This window comes from Schistocerca cancellata, chromosome 7, assembly GCF_023864275.1.
Source record: "Schistocerca cancellata isolate TAMUIC-IGC-003103 chromosome 7, iqSchCanc2.1, whole genome shotgun sequence".
In the NCBI taxonomy this organism is placed as follows: domain Eukaryota; kingdom Metazoa; phylum Arthropoda; class Insecta; order Orthoptera; family Acrididae; genus Schistocerca; species Schistocerca cancellata.
The window spans coordinates 585536982-585556432 of NC_064632.1; the positions used below are offsets into that span (position 1 = coordinate 585536982).

A 19451-nucleotide genomic window follows, 5' to 3' on the forward strand; every position below is an offset into this window, starting at 1 on the left:
TCCAGTTTTTGCCCCTATGTTCTTTTCACGACATATACTTACGAGCGAGCAATAAATCGGTTGGCTCTTCAAGGAACGCACACACTCGGAATTTTAACAGTAAACACCAATGTAATGCAGAACCCCTTTCGTCTGGGAGGTGTTCAGCCTGGTAAGGGAGCTTTCCAACAGGCACTCTGTCTTGTTTTAAGTCAGATGGCACCACAGGTGAAATACTTCGAATACAACTGGAAGAAGGTGAGATACAAAAATTTGATTTATTGTGGGTACAGTGCAGGATTCAGTGTCCAGAATCGTGGAGGTACCATGTTCTTATATCCAGTGTGACTTACCTATTTCTGTTACGTTATGTGACTGGGATACGTCAGTGTTTTCTTGAGTACTGGGCAGCTTATGTATTCTATTTTGGGTGTAATTTTCATGTGATAAAATTCTTCTGCATTATGAGCTATTTCTTGGTGTGTTCAAATAAAGTGAACCAAATGTGGCCCAAGATGTGATGACGTTAGCATTCTTGAAGTTGAAAATTTATAGAAGAACTTTCACAGATTTTTTGCTATGTTGAGAATTACTGATATAATGTGCAGTGTTGTTAGACAAGACAATTTCGTTAGGAGTATTCATTTTTGGAACACAACCTACGACCATCTTAGAGCCAGAAGTGATGGCAGTTTCTGCAGGACCTGGCCATCATTTTGCAGGACAATGATCAAGCACGGACAGTGCAAGCTGTTACTGAATTGTTTGACTGCTGGGGCTGCTAGGTGGTATACCACCTACTGCACTCCCATGATTTAAGCCCTCGTGAGTTCTACTGGATTTCTAAACTGAAGGAAACACTTCACGTCATTTAGTTCAGAACTGCTACAAATTCGTCGGGCAATAGACCGCGCCGCTCGAACTGTCAACACAACTGGCACTGCTAAGAGCATCCTACGACTTCCGCATCGCTGGCAACGAGTTATACAAAATGCGGGTGACTACTCCGAAGATCGGTAAAACTTTGAAACACGTATCTATTTTGCACGAGCTGTAAATAAATAGTTGCCACTATTAAAGTTCCAACCCTCGTATATACCGGATAATTTCGTGTTGATGTTAAAGACTTTCAGAGATGATGGAGAAAGATAAGTGTATGAGTTTGAGGTAAGGGTTCCTGTACCGGAACCACTGAGTCTGAAGTTATAAGCAAAAACCGTTCTGATACCACTGACAGTTGACTCCATCTACCTGTACTGCCGTTGCCAAGATTATAGCGGACGCAAATTTCAGAAATGCCTACCTTAAGAACTATTAGCACTTCTTCAATATAGGAGATGGCTCACACTAGCAACGAAGAACAAGTGCTCATAACTGTTGAGGTATGCATTTTAGTGCCCGTGTTTACTAGACATTTTTCTTGTTTTTGTCCACACTACCACCTCTGAAAGTTGCATACCCCACATTCTTATCAACACGTATTCCACTGTCAGAGGTGTCCGAATGATTTTCGCATCTAACTTTCGACTCGTTTGTTTCCGGTCCAGGAACCCTTACCTGAAACTTACGCATCTATCCGTCTTCATCATCTCTAAAACTCGGTAGCATCTTCACGGAACCACGGTGTATGTACAGACATTTATAGGTGTCGGCGCCTGTAACTTTGGTGATCTGTGGTGTCGTTGGATGACGTTTGCGAACTTGGGTTCCCATTCAAAATATTATGTCCTCACTCCCCTCTGGACATTCTAGACGCTTGTAACGAGAATTTCTGTACACCCTGTGTACGCACGTTGTCCACTGATGATTGTGTGCGCGAGTGGATAGGCAGTGTTGTAATGATGAATATTTTCATGTGATGAAGGTAATGTTTTAATAATGAGATTTTCTTACCAGCTACTTTGTTTTCTTAAGGCTGTACAGATTTCATGTCCATTATTTCATGTTTCTTATGTATTTTTCAGCGTTCTGCGTGGTTCACTATGTCGTTGTATGTATTTTATACTGACGTTTCATAATTTAAGTGAACTTCACAGTTGATTGTTGGTGTACTGTGAGGGTTGTGATGTCTCATGTCAGTTTTTGGTGGAGCTACTTATTTAGTGATTATCTGAATAATGATCTCCGATCCAATAAGACACATAATGAGCGACATTTCTTTGCATTTTATTAATTTCCAGGTACTGATAAAGGTAGGTCGACGGAGGCTGTTGTTTTTTGTTGTTCTTGTTGAAACATTGTGCTACATAATGTGACTGAGAATCAGGATTTAAATGCCGACTCAGATGGTTTAGCTGTTTTTGCATACCAAATGTAGAATTACAAGACTAAGGAGACAGCCTCTTCGCACAACTGGACGCTATAAACAGCGTTTTGCGAGATAGAATTTCAAAATTGTTCTCTGGGGTATTAGCATTAGAAATTTTGCGTGTCTTGAAAGTGTAATGGCCCTATCGTGGAGCGTACGACCCTATCTACTGGGTCATACTACATATTGTGAAGAGAGTCCTATGACACTATCTTAGAGTACGACTGAATTTACTTTTACGTCTGAAGTTTTGTGTTGTCAGTACTAGGACTAGGACGTTTTCAATCCAGTCACACATGTTGCCTGAAATTCGGCGAGCTCGTATTTTGTTCATTAGGCAGCATTGTGGAACTGTGTGAAAAGCGTTCTGGAAGCCACAGAACACGGTTATCATTCTGGGCTCCGAAATGTACTGCTTTCTCGGTCTCGTGGGTGAAACGAGCGAGCTGGGTTGGCACAATTGTTTGGAAAATGCATGTTGATTGCTAGAGAAGATGTTATAGTACGCGAGCATAAAACGTGTCCCAAATTGTCCAACGTCAACGATGCAGTTCTATAGTTGTGTGTGTTGGATAATGCTTCTTGAAAACCTGAAGTCCTGCTTTTTCCCAAATACCTAAGCACGCTTCTCCCCTCTATCGCCCTACCGTAGACCATTGTTAGAAAAAGTGCGTTTTTTTTTCGTGTACCCAAATGTAGAATCCTATGGATATCACTTCAGATCCAGCCGCCATTTCGCTTTTGAATTTCGGACGAATTTCAAACGCATGGTCACTTATTTCGGTATCTGACTTTTTGGCGGTCGTGTGAAGATTTATGGGAGGAACCACAGTAGGATCTTTCGTAATAAAACAATTCTGGAAAAAGACACTTCCTATTTTGGCCTTCTGTCTGCCACATATCGTCACTGCCATTATGGGTGGAGTGTGTGTGGTATCAGAATGTATCTGAATAAAAATCCACATGTGCACGTCACACTTACTACACCACGCTAATAGGAATTTCCTGTGTGTAGTGCGCGACTGCCTTATGAATGGGTGGGATAGGGGATGGGGGGGGGGGGGCTACAGTTCCAAAGCCGGTAGCAGAGGCCGAGAAACCCGCATCCAAGATCACAGAGTCGTATGAGGCTCTGGTTTAAACCTTCCACTTGGCTCCAAATCAGAGGACTGAGATCGATTCTGGGAACGATGCTGTTTGCACTCCGCGGGCGAGGCTGTCTGTCTTCACTAATGCGGCCAGTCACACGTAGGAACCAAGGATGCCCTCTGACCCCGGACTGCAGGCTTCGGTCGTGTCGCCATGGGTCACGACTTGCAGCCGGCTGAAGCCAGTGTGCTCAGCCGCTGTCTCCGCATCTCTGGTTAGACACCCCGGCAAGCACTTTGACACTGGCCGTTTTACCCGACCTGCCAGCTATTTCCCTAAGCGACTCCATCATTCTACCACCTTTTGTTCGAACAGATCTATTTCTTGAAGTAAAATAATCGTAATGCACACTATTTATACTCCTACTGCAGACGTACCTACATCATGAGTTATCACCAATTCTACATGCCGCACTCAACTAGAGTCCTTCCTCCAGTCTTTTTCATTTACACTGTGTTACGACTCTTATTAACCTTGTCGATGTTGAGACGTCTAATGCTTACCTATTGTAAGTAGGCTGTTTAGGTTTTCATATTGGTAATGCCACGTAGCGCTCTGTATGAAAATCACTGGCTGTGCTGTGTGCAGTCTGTGGCTAGTTTGCATTGTTGTCTGCCATTGTAGTGTAGGGCAGCTGGATGTGAACAGCGCGTAGCGTTGCGCAGTTGGAGGTGAGCCGCCAGCAGTGGTGGATGTGGGGAGAGAAATGGCGGAGTTTTGAAATTTGTAAAAATGGATGTCATGAACTGCTGTATATATTATGACTTTTGATGACTATTAAGGTAAATACATTGTTTGTTCTCTATTAAAATCTTTGATTTGCTAACTATGCCTACTAATAGTTAGTGCCTTCCGTAGTTTGAATCTGTTATTTAGCTGGCAGTAGTGGCGCTCGCTGTATTGCTGTAGCTTGAGTAACGAAGATTTTTGTGAGGTAAGTGATTTGTGAAAGGTATAGGTTAATGTTAGTCAGGGCCATTCTTTTGTAGGGATTTTTGAAAGTCAGATTGCGTTGCGTTAAAAATATTGTGTGTCAGTTTAAGCACAGTCATGTATAATTTTTCTAAGGGGACGTTACACTATCTACACTGACGCGCCAAAGAAATTGGTACAGGCATGCCTATTCAAATAAAGATGTATGTAAAGAGGCAGAATATGACGCTCCGGTCGGCAACGCCTACATAAGACAATAAGTGTCTGGCGCAGTTGTTAGATCTGTTACTGCTGCTACAATGACAGGTTATCAAGATTTAAGTGAGTTTGAACGTGGCGTTATAGTCAGCGCACGAGCGCTGGGACACAGCAGCTCCGAGGTAGCGATGAAGTGGGGATTTTTCCCGTACGTCCATTTCACGAGTGTACCTTGAATGTCAGGAATCCGATAAAACACGAGATCTCCGACATCGCTTCGGCCGGAAAAAAGATCCTGTAGATACGACTGAAGAAGAGAATTGTTTAAAGTAACAAAAGCGCAACCCTTTCCCAAATCGCGGCAGATTTCAATGATGGGCCATCGACAAGTGTCAGCGTGCGAACCATTCATTCAGCGAAACATCATCGACATGGGCTTTCGGAACCGAAGGCCCACTTGTGTACCCTTGATGACTGCACGACAAAGTTTTATGCCTCGCCTGGGCCCGTCAACACCGACATCGGACTGTTTATAACTGGAACCATGTTGCCTGCACGGACGAGTCTCCGTTTCAAATTGTATCGAGCGGATGGACGCGTACGGGTATGGAGAAAATCTCATGGACCCTGCATGTCAGCAGAGGACTGTTCAAGCTGGTGGAGACTCTGTAATGGTTGTGCGCGGTTGGAGTGGGTATGGGACCCCTGATACGTCTAGATACGACAGGCGACACCTACGAGAGCATCCTGTCTGATTACCTGCACCCATTCATGTCCATTGTGTATTCCGACGGACTTGGAAAATTCCAGCAGGACAATGCGACAACCCACACGTCCAGAATTGCTGGAGAGTGGCTCCAAGAACACTTCCGCTCGCCACCAAACTCATCTGACAGTATTGAGCATATCTGGGATGCCTTGCAACGTGGTGCTTACAAGAGATCTCCACCCACTCGTACTCTTATGGATTTATGGACAGCCCTGCAGGATTCATGGCGTCAGTTCCCTCCAGCACTACTTCTGACGTAAGTCGAGTCTATGGCACGTCGTGCTGTGGCGCTTCTGCGTGCTCGCAGGTCATCTACACGATATTGTATGTATTATGTATGTATGTATGTATATCTACTTAAATATCCCTCTAGTCTAGGACATCCCAGATGGTGTATTGAATGTGGTACTCCCGAAGAATGTCTGTAATACTAGTGTGACAGATGACCTCGTTTCGAAGTATATCAAAACTGATGTTATGGTACGTCAGATTGACTTTTATATGCACCGATATTACAGTATGTGACCAGAATGAGTTTGTTTAGAGACTGCATCATAAGGTCAGCCCAGTTAGTGGAATCGATCCGACTGCAGTGACGGGGCTGAAGTAAAAAATAAGGGAAATACATTTTTATTATTTAGCTCCAATATGCTACAATAGCGCGATGAAGAAGTTTTGAGCAGAAGCTACTCTTACACTACGAATGAAGACCTAGTACGGAGTGCGACGTTACCCGCGCCACACGCGCCACGTCGGACAGCGTGTGGGCGGCCGCTGCATCTCCACGGCCAGCCAGGCGCGCCTCGCTCCACTTGCCGGCCTTCGCCTAGACTCTAAAGCAGGGGCGAGCAGGAATCCTGCACGTGTGCGGTGCACTTGCACGCGTGCAGTTAACAGGTGTTCCGCGTGCACACAGGGGCAAGCTGGCCACCCGCTTATCTCCCATCCCCACCATACCTTCTGTCCGCTCCTTCCTCTGTAATGCGTTTTGTTTCCTAGCTTGCTTTATTGAGTGAATGAATAACGTTAGTAGGAGTGCTTGAAAGAAATCATGGTTTGAAAGAGTACCTATTACCTTCGATACGTTTTATTTAATCATCACAGGTGGAGTTTACAATACGTTTAATATCTGGAACAAAATTTCTACATACAGACAAACACAAACAGTTACGTAAATTTTCATCACTGATGTTTGCTCTGAACCGAGACTTATTAATTCAGCAACTGGTTTTCCAGCTCTCGCTATATTAAGCGCAGTCTTATAACTTGCACATACCACTGGGCTATTATTGTTGTCGTCCTGAACACTTGGAAATAGTGCTCCATAAAATGTTAAATCAGTTAGATGAGAGACATGACGAGAGAAAGTCGCAGATCTCTCGTGACAACAGCAACTACGAGAAATTCAAATGGCTCTGAGCACTACGGGACTTAACTGCTGTGGTGTTCAGTCCCCTAGAACTTAGAACTACTTAAACGTAACTAACCTAAGGACATCACACACATCCATGCCCGTGGTAGGATTCGAACCTGCGACCATAGCGGTCGCGCGATTCCAGACTGCAGTGCCTAGAACCGCTCGGCCACTCCGGCCGGCCAAATACGACAGATTCATCTGGTAACGTCAGATCGCTCTTCTTAAGCTCAGTCAATTCCCCATCCTTTCAGAATCCGACAATAAATTGTACTCGTCCTTGTGAAATTTATTATAATGGTCTTCAATACTAAACTTCCGTTGACCAGCGAGAATACTGCCACATATTAAACATTTCGACTTTTCACGTTTTTGCACAAAGAAAAAATGATTCTCCTATTACTTTTTAAAAGACAGCAAATCTCCACTTCTCCGTTTCTTGAAATACAACGTTCACTACATAGTGCTCGCTTCGCATCAACGTCCGCAGCTTAGCCTGGCACTGCACTGCCGCAACCTGCCGGCTGTCGCCACAGCCCCGGTCGACGCCTGCACGCGAGCAGCACACGTGCAGCGCTGTGCGCTCATGAGCCGCGTGCAACGTTTGCCCGCCCCTGTCCTAGAGCATTATGTAAGTCACAGGTCCGCCGTGGCAGTCCTGCTCCGCGAAACTCATCAGCGAAAGGAGCATCCGCGGCAGCGCGGTCTTCAACTTGGCCGCCAAATCCAGTCTTTTCACGGGTGTTATACTCTGCACAACAGAATATGTGGCTGTGTTTCAGGGTTTGTAGATGACAATTGTGTTAAGAGACGAAGAAATGAAAAAGCATTTCTATCTAGCTTCTCAAATCTAATTTCGTATGACCAAGGTTTCTGCTTGTAAGATTTTACCCGGTACACAAGGGATTCGGAATATGCATACCGAGTAAACAGAAGGACGTCAAATTATCGCTTCTCGCTTAAACTATGAAAATTCTCTGTTGACAATTTCAATTTGTGTTGTGCAACTTCACGAGATTTATTAGCATAAAATTTACTTTAACTATTAATAAACGTACACTTTTGAAAAAGCTATGTGCTGTAACGTGTCACTTTGAATAGAAGGTCAAATCATCATTGACCAAACGAACTACAGATGTACGAGTATATCAATTTGCTGAATGTAAAAGCGGACACACTCAAATACACTTCATATCTTTTACTTTGTAGGTTTTTCATGTAGGCTTGTTGTCTCCGGAGTAAGTTTGTTCTCTCTTAATTTCCCTGTACAAGAAATCTGAAACTTTCCACGATTGTTTAAGTTCGATGGGTCACTAACTATGAAATAATGAATGTTCACACTTTTGTATTCGTAAAACGCTTTAAATGACTGGTTGATCACGGTAACTATTATCTGCACCCAAGAGCTACAAACTCCAACGAAACACGAAACACGTCTACTCTTTATCAACGACTTCACAAAACTCTTAGAACTTCCCTTCCCGCCGAGAGACAAAGAACATCGATTATATTTGTAGGCAAGGAATCCAATTATTTACGTCTCTAGCAAAGACTATTTAAATTAGCTCAAATATAGTCTTCACGTACCTACAAACAAAAATTTTGTAAACGTTACAAATAATTTTACAAAATTCATTGTTATGTTACTCCTCCCATCGAATGTAACCAGTACTGCACAAACTATTTTTAATCATATAGTGTAGTTTTGTATAAGTTTACAATCTTAAAAATGAAGTTATCGATACCCACCAGTTACCAGTATAAGAGAGCTCATAATGTGCATCACGCTTAGTAACATCACGGTGCACAGTAATAGGTACTTACCTGCTCACCTACTTATGAATGAGTGCGCAAGGCTCCAGAACTTGTCAGCTCCACTTCTGTGCATAAAATACATTAAAAATGAAGTGATCAATAATTGAATTCAATTCTTGAACATTTTGATCATTGCTAATCTTTTCGCATAGCTTACTCCGTTTCATCATTCAGAATTTCGTACATCGTGCACGAGTCTACGTCTTCGTATAGTTTTTATAGATTAACAAATCCTATAAACCTCTCCTGATTTTTGTTCTGACTTGCTTCCGTTATCAAGCAGATATGCCCCTCCTGTGCATTTAACTTCCTATAGTGGAACTACTCGTCACCTAACATTCATTTTCTTTTCTATTCTTCTCTACATTATTCCTGGATATCTCCATTCTCATGTCTCCCGCACACCAACTTGAGTAGTGATTGGGCTGCCACTTCCTCAGGCCAGTTTAGAAATCCCAAAAGAATGTTAGCTACACCTTCTGCCTTATTTGTCGCATACTCTAGTAAACTCTGACTTTAGTAGATATGGATGGCATAGGGAACGTAATATTAATGTCATGAGGCTTCCTCCTGTCCGCGCTCGCTTCTGTGTTAAAGGTAGAATTCCTCCTTCGCAGTTAATGTTGACACCATTGCTTTCTGTTTCCGCAAAGATTGTTTTGCCTTTTCTGTACATTGACTCAGTCGTTCAGGCGTACATTTACCAAAGAAAAGCGGGAAACAGCCATACGTTTTCAAAAGTTATTTTATTTAGTCAACCAGTTTCGGCATATCAATGATGCCATCTACAAGCCCCTATGCACTCCACAAGTCTTACGTAAACACCCCTAAAACGAAATCACAGAATCCAGAAACAAATGGCTTCATTTATGCAAGTGTCGATATACCTAGAGGGCATATGGGCATGCAGAGAGCATCACACATGTCGAAACTGACTGTCCAAATAAAATAATTTCTCGAAACATACGGTTGTTTGGCGATTTTCTTCGGTAAATATTTGACCAGCCGCTGTCTATTATCCACAATGGCTCATATTTTTAGGTTTATTAACATTTTTCCTGCGTCGTTTCCGTTTGCCTGTTTATTTACTTTATTTCAAAGGGATTTACGTTGCTGTATTTCTGTCTTTCCCTGAATATTTTTGTACCCCTTCCTCTCATCGGTCATTTAAGTACTTATTCTGTTACCCACGGATTTTTGCCGTTACTATTATTTTGTTTATGTCTGTCCCACTTCTGTTATTTCCATTGCAGCTTAACTACCTACTGTGGTATTCATTATCGCTGTACCTACAACCTCTGGTACCAAGGCGTAGTTAATTGGGTAATATAGGGAAGTGTGGGAGTAAGAAAATTATTGGGTGGGAGGGAGGGGGAGGAAAAGAAAGAAACACACACACACACACACACACACAAACACACACAAACACACACAAACACACACAAACACACACAAACACACACAAACACACACAAACACACACAAACACACACAAACACACACAAACACACACAAACACACACAAACACACACAAACACACACAAACACACACAAAAAGAGAGAGAGAGAGAGAGAGAGAGAGAGAGAGAGAGAGAGAGAGAGAGAGACACCAAATATAAAGACGTAGTTTGCAGTACTTGTGGAGAGAACAGTGGAATTGCAGAGAACAGAGACGTGGAGAGCTGCTTCATATCAGACTTCGGACTGAAGGGCAAAAATAGCAACATGTGACAGTGATCAACATCACCATCGTGTCCATAATACGCTGGAAATAGCGTATGCGGTAAAATGTGATAAGGAGAATTTATTATTGGCCGAGAGAAAAGCCCACATTAACAACTGTGCGACTTACATGAGGTATCACCACGCTCCAACCACCGCATAATTACTGCAGAATGCCTCTGGTCTCCCCCCCCCCTCCCCCCTTCAGCTTTGCAGTAGATAGCCCGTGTCGTCTACTGTTTAGCACTACTGACTAGTAACACGAATGTCCTAGGTTCGATTACTGGGGAATTAATGTTTTCTGTGGCAAAGAGGTCTAGAACGGGGTCCGTGAGATAGGCCATTAATTACGGCACAGTTTTCTTTGTAGCAGTGAGAGTACTGGAGCAGCACGTAACTGCAACAGATTATTGCAGTACCGCGATTTCCCCCAAGGTTGCGCGCGAAGTAGCTATTAAGCAGGTGTCGCCTTTCTAGCAGGTATTTCGCGCTGTATCAGATAAATGCAAGGTCACGTTCTATGCCTTCCTTAAGTGAGTGAACTACGCCTAAATTAAGGAGACTAACTTCAGAGATTTTGCGAAAAATATGCGGGGAACCCTTTGAGTCTTCATCATTTATTATGCGCAAGGTGTTAATTTTGATATGTGAGCGTTAGTGTCACTGTATTTCTTTAGCCTTGGGAGAAAATCTAGTCGTTCGGACTGTTTCTCAAAAATAATCAATTTCTCTTTATTTTCACAGAGCTGTCAACTAGAGCGTCAACAGATTTTAGAAGCTCTACGAAAGGTCAAACTGTATTACTTTCCCATAATTCTATCTATTAAAGTCAAAAAGAGTGGCCAGTCTTCTCCATTAACTATGAAAGGAAAAGACGAGATGGAAACAGACATGACTGCTACTGAACACAAGTGAAATATGTATTGGAAACTATATGCTTCAGTACAGGATTGCTCTAGGTATGGACTCCGGAAAATATACGTATACAGAAAAATTCACTATGTGTTGAAGATTCAGTAATAAATAAGGAACAGGGGAAGCTAAGTTTTGACGATAAATACTTATACTGGAAATGTAGACAAATTTCTCCGTAAACCTACCTCCGTACATTGGCGGGTAGACATGTAGACACATGCACAGCGGCACATATTATACTTCGAGTTGCAAACGAAGTCGATATAAAGTATCTTCACGGTTTCTTGGTAATGTAGCCACTCCTATCGCATCCTTACATCAGTTCTAATTGCGACGAGGTAAGGTACAGGGAAACACTCCAGCATTTACCTTCTATTATTTAGGGATCTCGTGGAATTATGTCCTCCCGTGTTTCTTCGTGACGAGAAGTCAACTGTTTTCAGAGTTATATTGCTCTGCATCAGTGGCGCACGAAAGCAGAGCCTGCAAATAAGGTTCATGTTTTGCAACCGACAGCATTCACAAGGAAAGTCGTCCTTTTCCTTAAGGCCCTAACCTGCTTGATTGGTATTCGATTTCACATTTGTTCATACCCCAATGAGAATCCCTGACTACTAAGTATAGCGCCACTAGGCATATCCTCTAAAAATGGGTAAAAACTTCGGGAATCTATGCTTTGTTGTGGAAAGAGAATAATCTTCGATTTTCAGCGGTCGTGAAACACTGGATATGCTCTCTGCTCCGTACAAGCCACAATAGCAAAAGGTATGCATTGCTAGAGTAACTTTCATCTGTTTTTCAGCTATAGAGTTTAACTAATGCATCGAGACTTCATAGAAATGATACCCCCCCCCCCCCTTTACATGTTCAGCCTTCAGTGTAATATTTTTGTCGACTACGGATTACTAGGCGGAGACCTTTGTTCAGGCGTACATTTCAGCTGCCCGTCAAATGTTCCACAAGGTGGTCGTAGTTACACTTTCGCTACATGAGAGGACCCCCATGGAAAAGGAGTGATTGTCGGGAAATGATACTCTGTGGAAACATTTATGACCTCTCCATATCCGTTTAATGCGTCGATACTACTGAAATCCGGCATCGCTATCGCTCTTGTTTTCATAAACAGCTTTACGAGCAACGCTGTTCACCTTGTGCACTGTGGTGCTGTGTGTTTCAATCCTACGTCGGCATATGGCACTAACGTGAAGTCGTGACACACTACTAAGAAAGGAAATCGGACAGTGGACAGGCTGAAAGTATTTCCCGTAAAGTTGTGTATCGATACGGCAAACAATTTCCCGTCTACACTGTCTCGTAGCGAAAGCTTAGTTTTGAGCACCCTCTACTTCGGAATTCACCTCTTCGTGATTCTGAAAATGCGTGCACGAAATGATTTCTTCATCCGAGGAATGGAAAACCAGTCACCGAGTACCGCTTTAGAAACATACATTGCGTGAGAGAAAATATGGTCGGCCTAGGCGGCAGTAAAAATACTGCCTCTAACAGTTACCCGCAACATTCCTTTTTGACAGCCTCCCTCAGTTACCACGGGGGATTTCGATCGTAGCTGTATGTTCCAGCGTCTACCTCTTCCGCGCAAATTCTGTTAGCAGGGCTGCACAGCAGTTACAAAGAACTCTCAGCCGACGACAGTTGGGGCTCTGCCTTTTGCGGCGGTGGTTAACCACGGTTCCACTGCTTGCTTTGCTCCTTTCTGTCAGAGTAACAATGACACCCCGGCACTCGTTATATCATTTAGTGGGAGTCTTATCGGTTGGTGCGCCTCCGTAGTCTGGGAGGCTGGGACTGGATGCCAAGTGATGAGCTACATGAATGAAAAGCAAAGACTCCGAGGTGAGAGAAGCGGACAACAGCCGGGAGAGCAGTGCGGTAGCCCCACGCCGCATCCGTGTGACGCAGAATGGGTCGAGGATGACACGGCGGCAGGTTGACATCGCGTTGTCTTCGGTGTCGCATCGTGGAATTAAACCTTTTTCGCGTCAACTGAGAGAAATACACGTGATTGTCATGGCCAAACGTAAATAAAAAGTGTAAGTAGGCTGTTTATGTTTTCTTATTGGCAACGTTACGTAGCGCTCTGTATGAAAATCACTGGCTGTGCTGTGTGCAGTCTGTGGCTAGTTTGCGTTGTTGTCTGCCATTGTAGTGTTGGGCAGCTGGATGTGAACAGCGCGTAGCGTTGCGCAGTTGGAGGTGAGCCGCCAGCAGTGGTGGATGTGGGGAGAGAGATGGCGGAGTTTTGAAATTTGTAAGACTGGATGTCAATTATGAATATTAAGGTAAATACATTGTTAAAACATTTATTTTTTAAGATTTTTGAATTACAAAGAAAGTTTTCCGTGATACATTTCATTCCATTGCTGTAATCTGTAACACCTGAGGGTATAATTACATTGATCCTCATGGGGGTACACGCTTACTTTGTGTATCATGTGTTTGGCAAGCACTAGGAGCCCTAGCTAATATGGTATTTGCTTATACAACTTTACACATCGGTACCATATTCCTCTAACACACAAATTACACAGCTATCTGATCATTTAACTGAGAGATAAACATTTTTTTTTACTACATCAGTGACACATGTTTACGCAATTACACAGTTGGGTAACTTCACACTTATGAAATTATATTCTGTGTGTACTTTGTGAACTGTTCATATTTTTTCGGAACCATTGTGATACTATGAGAGCTTTGAATGATATATTTGGTATGGGATCACGATTTTTAAAGTACGTTTGAGGCAGATGACACTTTTGACATGAGCAGATAATTTTTTAGGTTTTGAAATTATTGCAGAAAGCTACGACTTTTTTGAGATTTGACTGAGGTGTTATGATATTATTACGACGACGATGTGTATTGTGCTGTTGAGGAATGTTTATTATGCTACGTATTTATTATGATGAAATATTGAAGAAGTGCCGACGAATATGTATATGTGTAATAAGGTAAGGAATAATGAGTAGTGGTTAGGGACTGACTTGTGAAAAAGGTTGTGTTTAAGCACAGTCCTGTATAAATGTTCAAAGGGGACGTTTCAAAAGAAAATTGAAAAAGAAAATAAGGAATGCTAAACTTTGAACAGAAAGAAGCATAGTTCAACAACACACAGGTTAGGGGGCAGAGAAGACATCGAGAGAGTGAACGCTGTAAGGTTTTGTGTACTGTACGAGTGTTTTATACGATCTGGATTGGATTCGGAGCACATTTTGATGGCACCTCTTCTCCACCCATCACATTTTTTTTTGTGCTCCAAAAGAAGTAACGGAAAGACATCGGAGCTGTTTCTGGTAGCCCTACACATTACACCTGACACCTAATGCTCTTTGCCCCGGTCGACAGTTCCTGCTCAGCCATGAAGGTGTCTGGCTGACTGATTGTACGCTGCGACGGGTTGCGCGAGGGGGGGGGGGGGGGGCGCACACACACACACACACACACACACACACACACACACACACCACTCTCACTACTTATATAATCCCTATCACAAGTTCCACAACAACAGTTCAGTGACATTTATTTTCAGATGGCATTCACATTCACTGCTGCTAAGGTAATATGGACCGACCGACCGACCGACCGACCCACTCACTCACTCACCCACGCACCATGAATGCATTATGCAAAGACGTGGGGGTCAGCACACCGCACCCTTCTCCCGGCCCCTGTCAGTTTTTGTGACCTGGAACCACCACTATTCGGTCAAGTAGCTCCTCAACTGGCATCACGAGGCTGAAAAAGAATATTGCCATCCGCCAGTGGTCATTTCACTCATGTCCCATTTCTTCGAAGTTAGTATTCCCTATTTCCGTTAAAGGTGTCGAAGTTAAAAATGATATGTTGGGCGTATGACCCCCCCCCCCTCAGTCATGTCCCACACCTTGACAGACACTATCTCCGTCCCTACTGCCCACATGGTTGACGGGGCATTAAAATGTGCTCCTCTTTCTTTACTTCTCAAAGCGCGACTTATACCCGCGAGGCGTACTGTCGACAGCCGACAGAGCCAACACACCCAGTAGCGTTCTAGGTCCGTAGACCAGTTGAAGTGGAATACAGAGCGTTGCAGAGCGACTACACGTGGTGGTGGTGGTGGTGGTGGTGGTGGTGGTGGTGAAAGTTTCACTTTTCATTAATTCACATGGCCTATCCTCCATACTCTGGAATACTCTCTTTCAAATTCTAAAGGTGGCAGGGGTAAAATACAGGGAGCAAAAGGCTATTTCCAATTTGTACAGAAACCAGATGGCAGTTATAAGAGTCGAGGGACATGAAAAGGAAGCAGTGGTTGGGAAGGGAGTAAGACAGGGTTGTAGCCTCTCCCCGATGTTATTCAATCTGTATACTGAGCAAGCAGTAAAGGAAACAAAAGAAAAATTCGGAGTAGGTATTAAAATCCATGGAGAAGAAATAAAAACCTTGAGGTTTGCCGATGACATTGTAATTCTGTCAGAGACAGCAAAGGACCTGGAAGAGCAGTTGAACGGAATGGACAGTGTCTTGAAAGGAGGATATAAGATGAACATGAACAAAAGCAAAACGAGGATAATGGAATGTAGTCGAATTAAGTCGGGTGATGCTGAGGGAATTAGACTAGGAAATGACACACTTAAAGTAGTAAAGGAGTTTTCTATTTGGGGAGCAAAATAACTGATGATCGTCGAAGTAGAGAGGATATAAAATGTAGACTAGCAATGGCAAGGAAAGCGTTTGTGAAGAAGAGAAATTTGTTAACATCGAGCATAGATTTGAGTGTCAGGAAGTCATTTCTGAAAGTATTTGTATGGAGTGTAGCCATGTATGGAAGTGAAACATGGACGGTAAATAGTTTGGACAAGAAGAGAATAGAAGCTTTTGAAATGTGGTGCTATAGAAGAATGCTGAAGATTAGATGGGTAGATCACATAACTAATGAGGAAGTATTGAATAGGATTGGGGAGAAGAGAAGTTTGTGGCACAACTTGACCAGAAGAAGGGATCGGTTGGTAGGGCATGTTCTGAGGCATCAAGGGATCACCAATTTAGTATTGGAGGGCAGCGTGGAGGGTAAAAATCGTAGAGGGAGACCAAGAGATGAATACACTAAGCAGATTCAGAAGGATGTAGGTTGCAGTAGGTACTGGGAGATGATGAAGCTCGCACAGGATAGAGCAGCATGGAGAGCTGCATCAAACCCGTCTCAGGACTGAAGACCACAACAACAACAACAACAACAACAACAACAACAACAACATCCTCCATTATGGCAACGAAATAACTTACGACAGCCGACGTAGGGAGGACATAAAATGCAGACTAACTGTGAGAAAGGAAAGCGTTTCTCGTAAAGAGTAATTCGTTAACATTGAATACAAAGCCAGTTATCACTATAATCTGAAAAGCGTCTTAAGTAACTTCTTGGAGTTAGGTGGTAGCATGTTCCACAGATCATTTTAACAATTCTTCCATCGAAACGATGTGGAAAGAGTCAGTTTACGAGATATGTTTGCAAAATTAGCGTTAAGATTAATGAACACATTTTCAGTACTACTTTTGCAACTGCAATTCATTTTTTTTATTCGACGTAGTTTTTTTTACTGGCTACCAGTTTTTAAGTAGAAATTCGTCCACAGAACAGAAGGAGTCGTCCACGAGAAATGACTCAATTAGGTTTAAAACTTTCTTAGCTACCTGTCTAAACATTTAGGTTGTTCGGCAAATGATTAAATATTTTTGTTATGCGTATTGAACTAGTCTCTCAGCCACTGACAGCTTTAACAATGGGTAATGAACGTCCTTTTCGCCTCTAGTGTTGTAGGTAGGTATGTACAACATAGTTTCTCTAAACTGCCTACATGCCGTCCGTGAGTGAACACCACATAGTATTCTCACTGCTCGAATTTGTTCAATCGATACTTTATTTCTAAATGACGAGTTACCCAAGAAAATTATTTCGTACGACATTTTTGGGTCGAGATACACAGAATGTCAGGAGTTCGATACGTTTGTTTCCAGCATCGGCGATTATACCAAGAGCAAAACCAATTTTTTCGAGAAACTCAGGAGTATAAATCTTCCACCTCAAGTTTTCATCATCATGTATACACTCAAAAATTTGGAGCATTGAACACTACTTACTGATTGCTACTCATGTGCTATATCAATTGTTGGTCTGACTCTTTGTTGTACAGAACTAAATGTTTTTTTTTCTAAAATTTAGGAAGAGTCCATTTTTAGAGAACCAATTTGAAGATATCATTTGCCAAGACTTCTGTTGATCTGTCTAATGGAAATTATTTTAACACTAGTATTATACGATAAATTACCAATTTTGCTTCTTTAACGTCATTCAATTATATAAGGAACAGGACTGGACCCAAAATTGAATCCAGTGAGACACCCTTTGTGATTTCTTCGCAGCCATTAAAATTTCCTACCTTTCCGACATGGTCTTAATTATTCATCACACCATTTTGCATTCAGTTTGTTAAGTATGATTCAAATAATCAAACATTACGTTCTGAAGTATAATTTTACATACAAACTATTTCTATTCAAAATATATTCTATGAATAAACTGGCTTACGTCTCGTAAAAAAAAAAAAAAAAAAAAACTGCGTTAAGTTAAATAACAGTTTTGAAGTAAAGGAGAATGCATGATTACATGTATAAGTACTATGGTGGTGTTTATCGGTATTGGACATTAGTATGATATTTTAGTGCCTGTGCCACTCCGAACTACGAGCAATGTTGTTTTAGACATGCAGCGGCGACTACAGCCATCACGAAATACATGAAATGTGTTCGCAGTTACGAATGTGGGCAACGATCAGCTGTAGAATGGAATGACGACGGTGGAAACTTGTGCTGGACCGGGATTCTGATCCGTATTTCCCGCTTTTCGCGAGCAGTTGCCTTACCATTAGGCTATCCGAGCATCACTCACGGCCAGACCCAAACTTCCATATGTACGCAGCCGTGCGTGTACAAAGAACATTGCATCGTAATCCGAAATAACACAGGCATTGCAGTATCGCATTTATCCGCGCGACACAGGGCATGCTGCTTTCAAGTAAAATGTCTCGCCTGTATATACTGGATGTAGGAGTACAAGATGTAGACACATAGTTGACGACTTATGGAAGTTTGGTTCTGGACATCAGTCATGCTCGCATAGCCTAGTGGTAAGGCAACTGCTCGCGAAATGCGGGATATACGGATGCGAGTCCTGGTCCAGCACAAATTTTCATTGTCATTCCATTATACAACTGATGGTCGGCGAAATTTGCAGTTTCTAAAACATTTGGTGTATTTCATGGACACGAGTACGTCTACAGCGTCACCCCTGTGGGCGAGGTGCTGCACGTGGGTCTAGCCACCTACGACGGGTAGTGGAGCAACTTGTTCCCTGGCGACAGACAGTACAGAGCTGAGGTGCAGTAGCTGTGAGGTTTGGCTTACCGTGGACAGCACGTAGTTGAAGAGCGAGGGCCAGAAGGGCGCGAGGCAGGCGCCGATAGCGGCCAGCAACACGCCCACCACGGTGAAGACTGCGGGGGCGCGGGAGGGGCCGCACAGCCGCAGACGCCCCCGCACGTCGGGCCCCACGTCGCGGGAGCCCAGCTGCACCACCATTTTACGCCGGAAGCACTGTGCCGGGAGAAGCAGAACACACACATCACATTACATTACCGACTCGCGGTCTCTCGCACAACAGGTGTTCGGCACTTCTACATCATCAATATTGCACCAGGTGGTACCAATTGTGGATAGTGCACTGAACACTTCAGAAAAGAAGAGAATAATAACCTTTCAAATGTCGTGCTACACAAGTACACTATCTGACCAAAGCTATCAGAAAACGATACGTAAGGCGGGATTTATCGCTAGGAGTCACAAGAGGCGGATGTGTTAGTATAAAAAGAGGCAGCGAGTATTGGGTTATCAGTATAGAAGCAAGAACAGCGGACTAGACCCTTCAGGAGAGCTCACCGAGTTCAAATGTGAATTTATCATTCGAAGTCGAATGAGCAACAAGCCTATCACGGACGTTTCAACCACTTTAAAGTTGTCCACTTTCCATTATACGAATCATCATCATCATCATCATCATATCATCATATCATCATATCATCATATCATCATCATCATCATCATCTAAGACTGATTATGCCTTTCAGCGTTCAGTCTGGAGCATAGCCCCCCTTATACAGTTCCTCCATGATCCCCTATTCAGTGCTAA

At 43.0% G+C, this 19451-nt stretch overlaps 1 protein-coding gene across 2 annotated transcripts in view; it reads right to left on the reverse strand.

Moving 5' to 3' along the window:
* Window positions 1-19451, reverse strand: part of LOC126092593 (protein croquemort-like) — a 283748-nt gene that overhangs the window by 178999 nt on the left and 85298 nt on the right. For both annotated transcript variants that reach the window (XM_049908286.1, XM_049908285.1), the window contains exon 2: window positions 18671-18859. In XM_049908286.1, the coding sequence (XP_049764243.1) occupies window positions 18671-18844 (174 nt within the window). In that variant the 5' untranslated portion in view covers window positions 18845-18859. The remainder of the gene's footprint in view (window positions 1-18670; window positions 18860-19451) is intronic.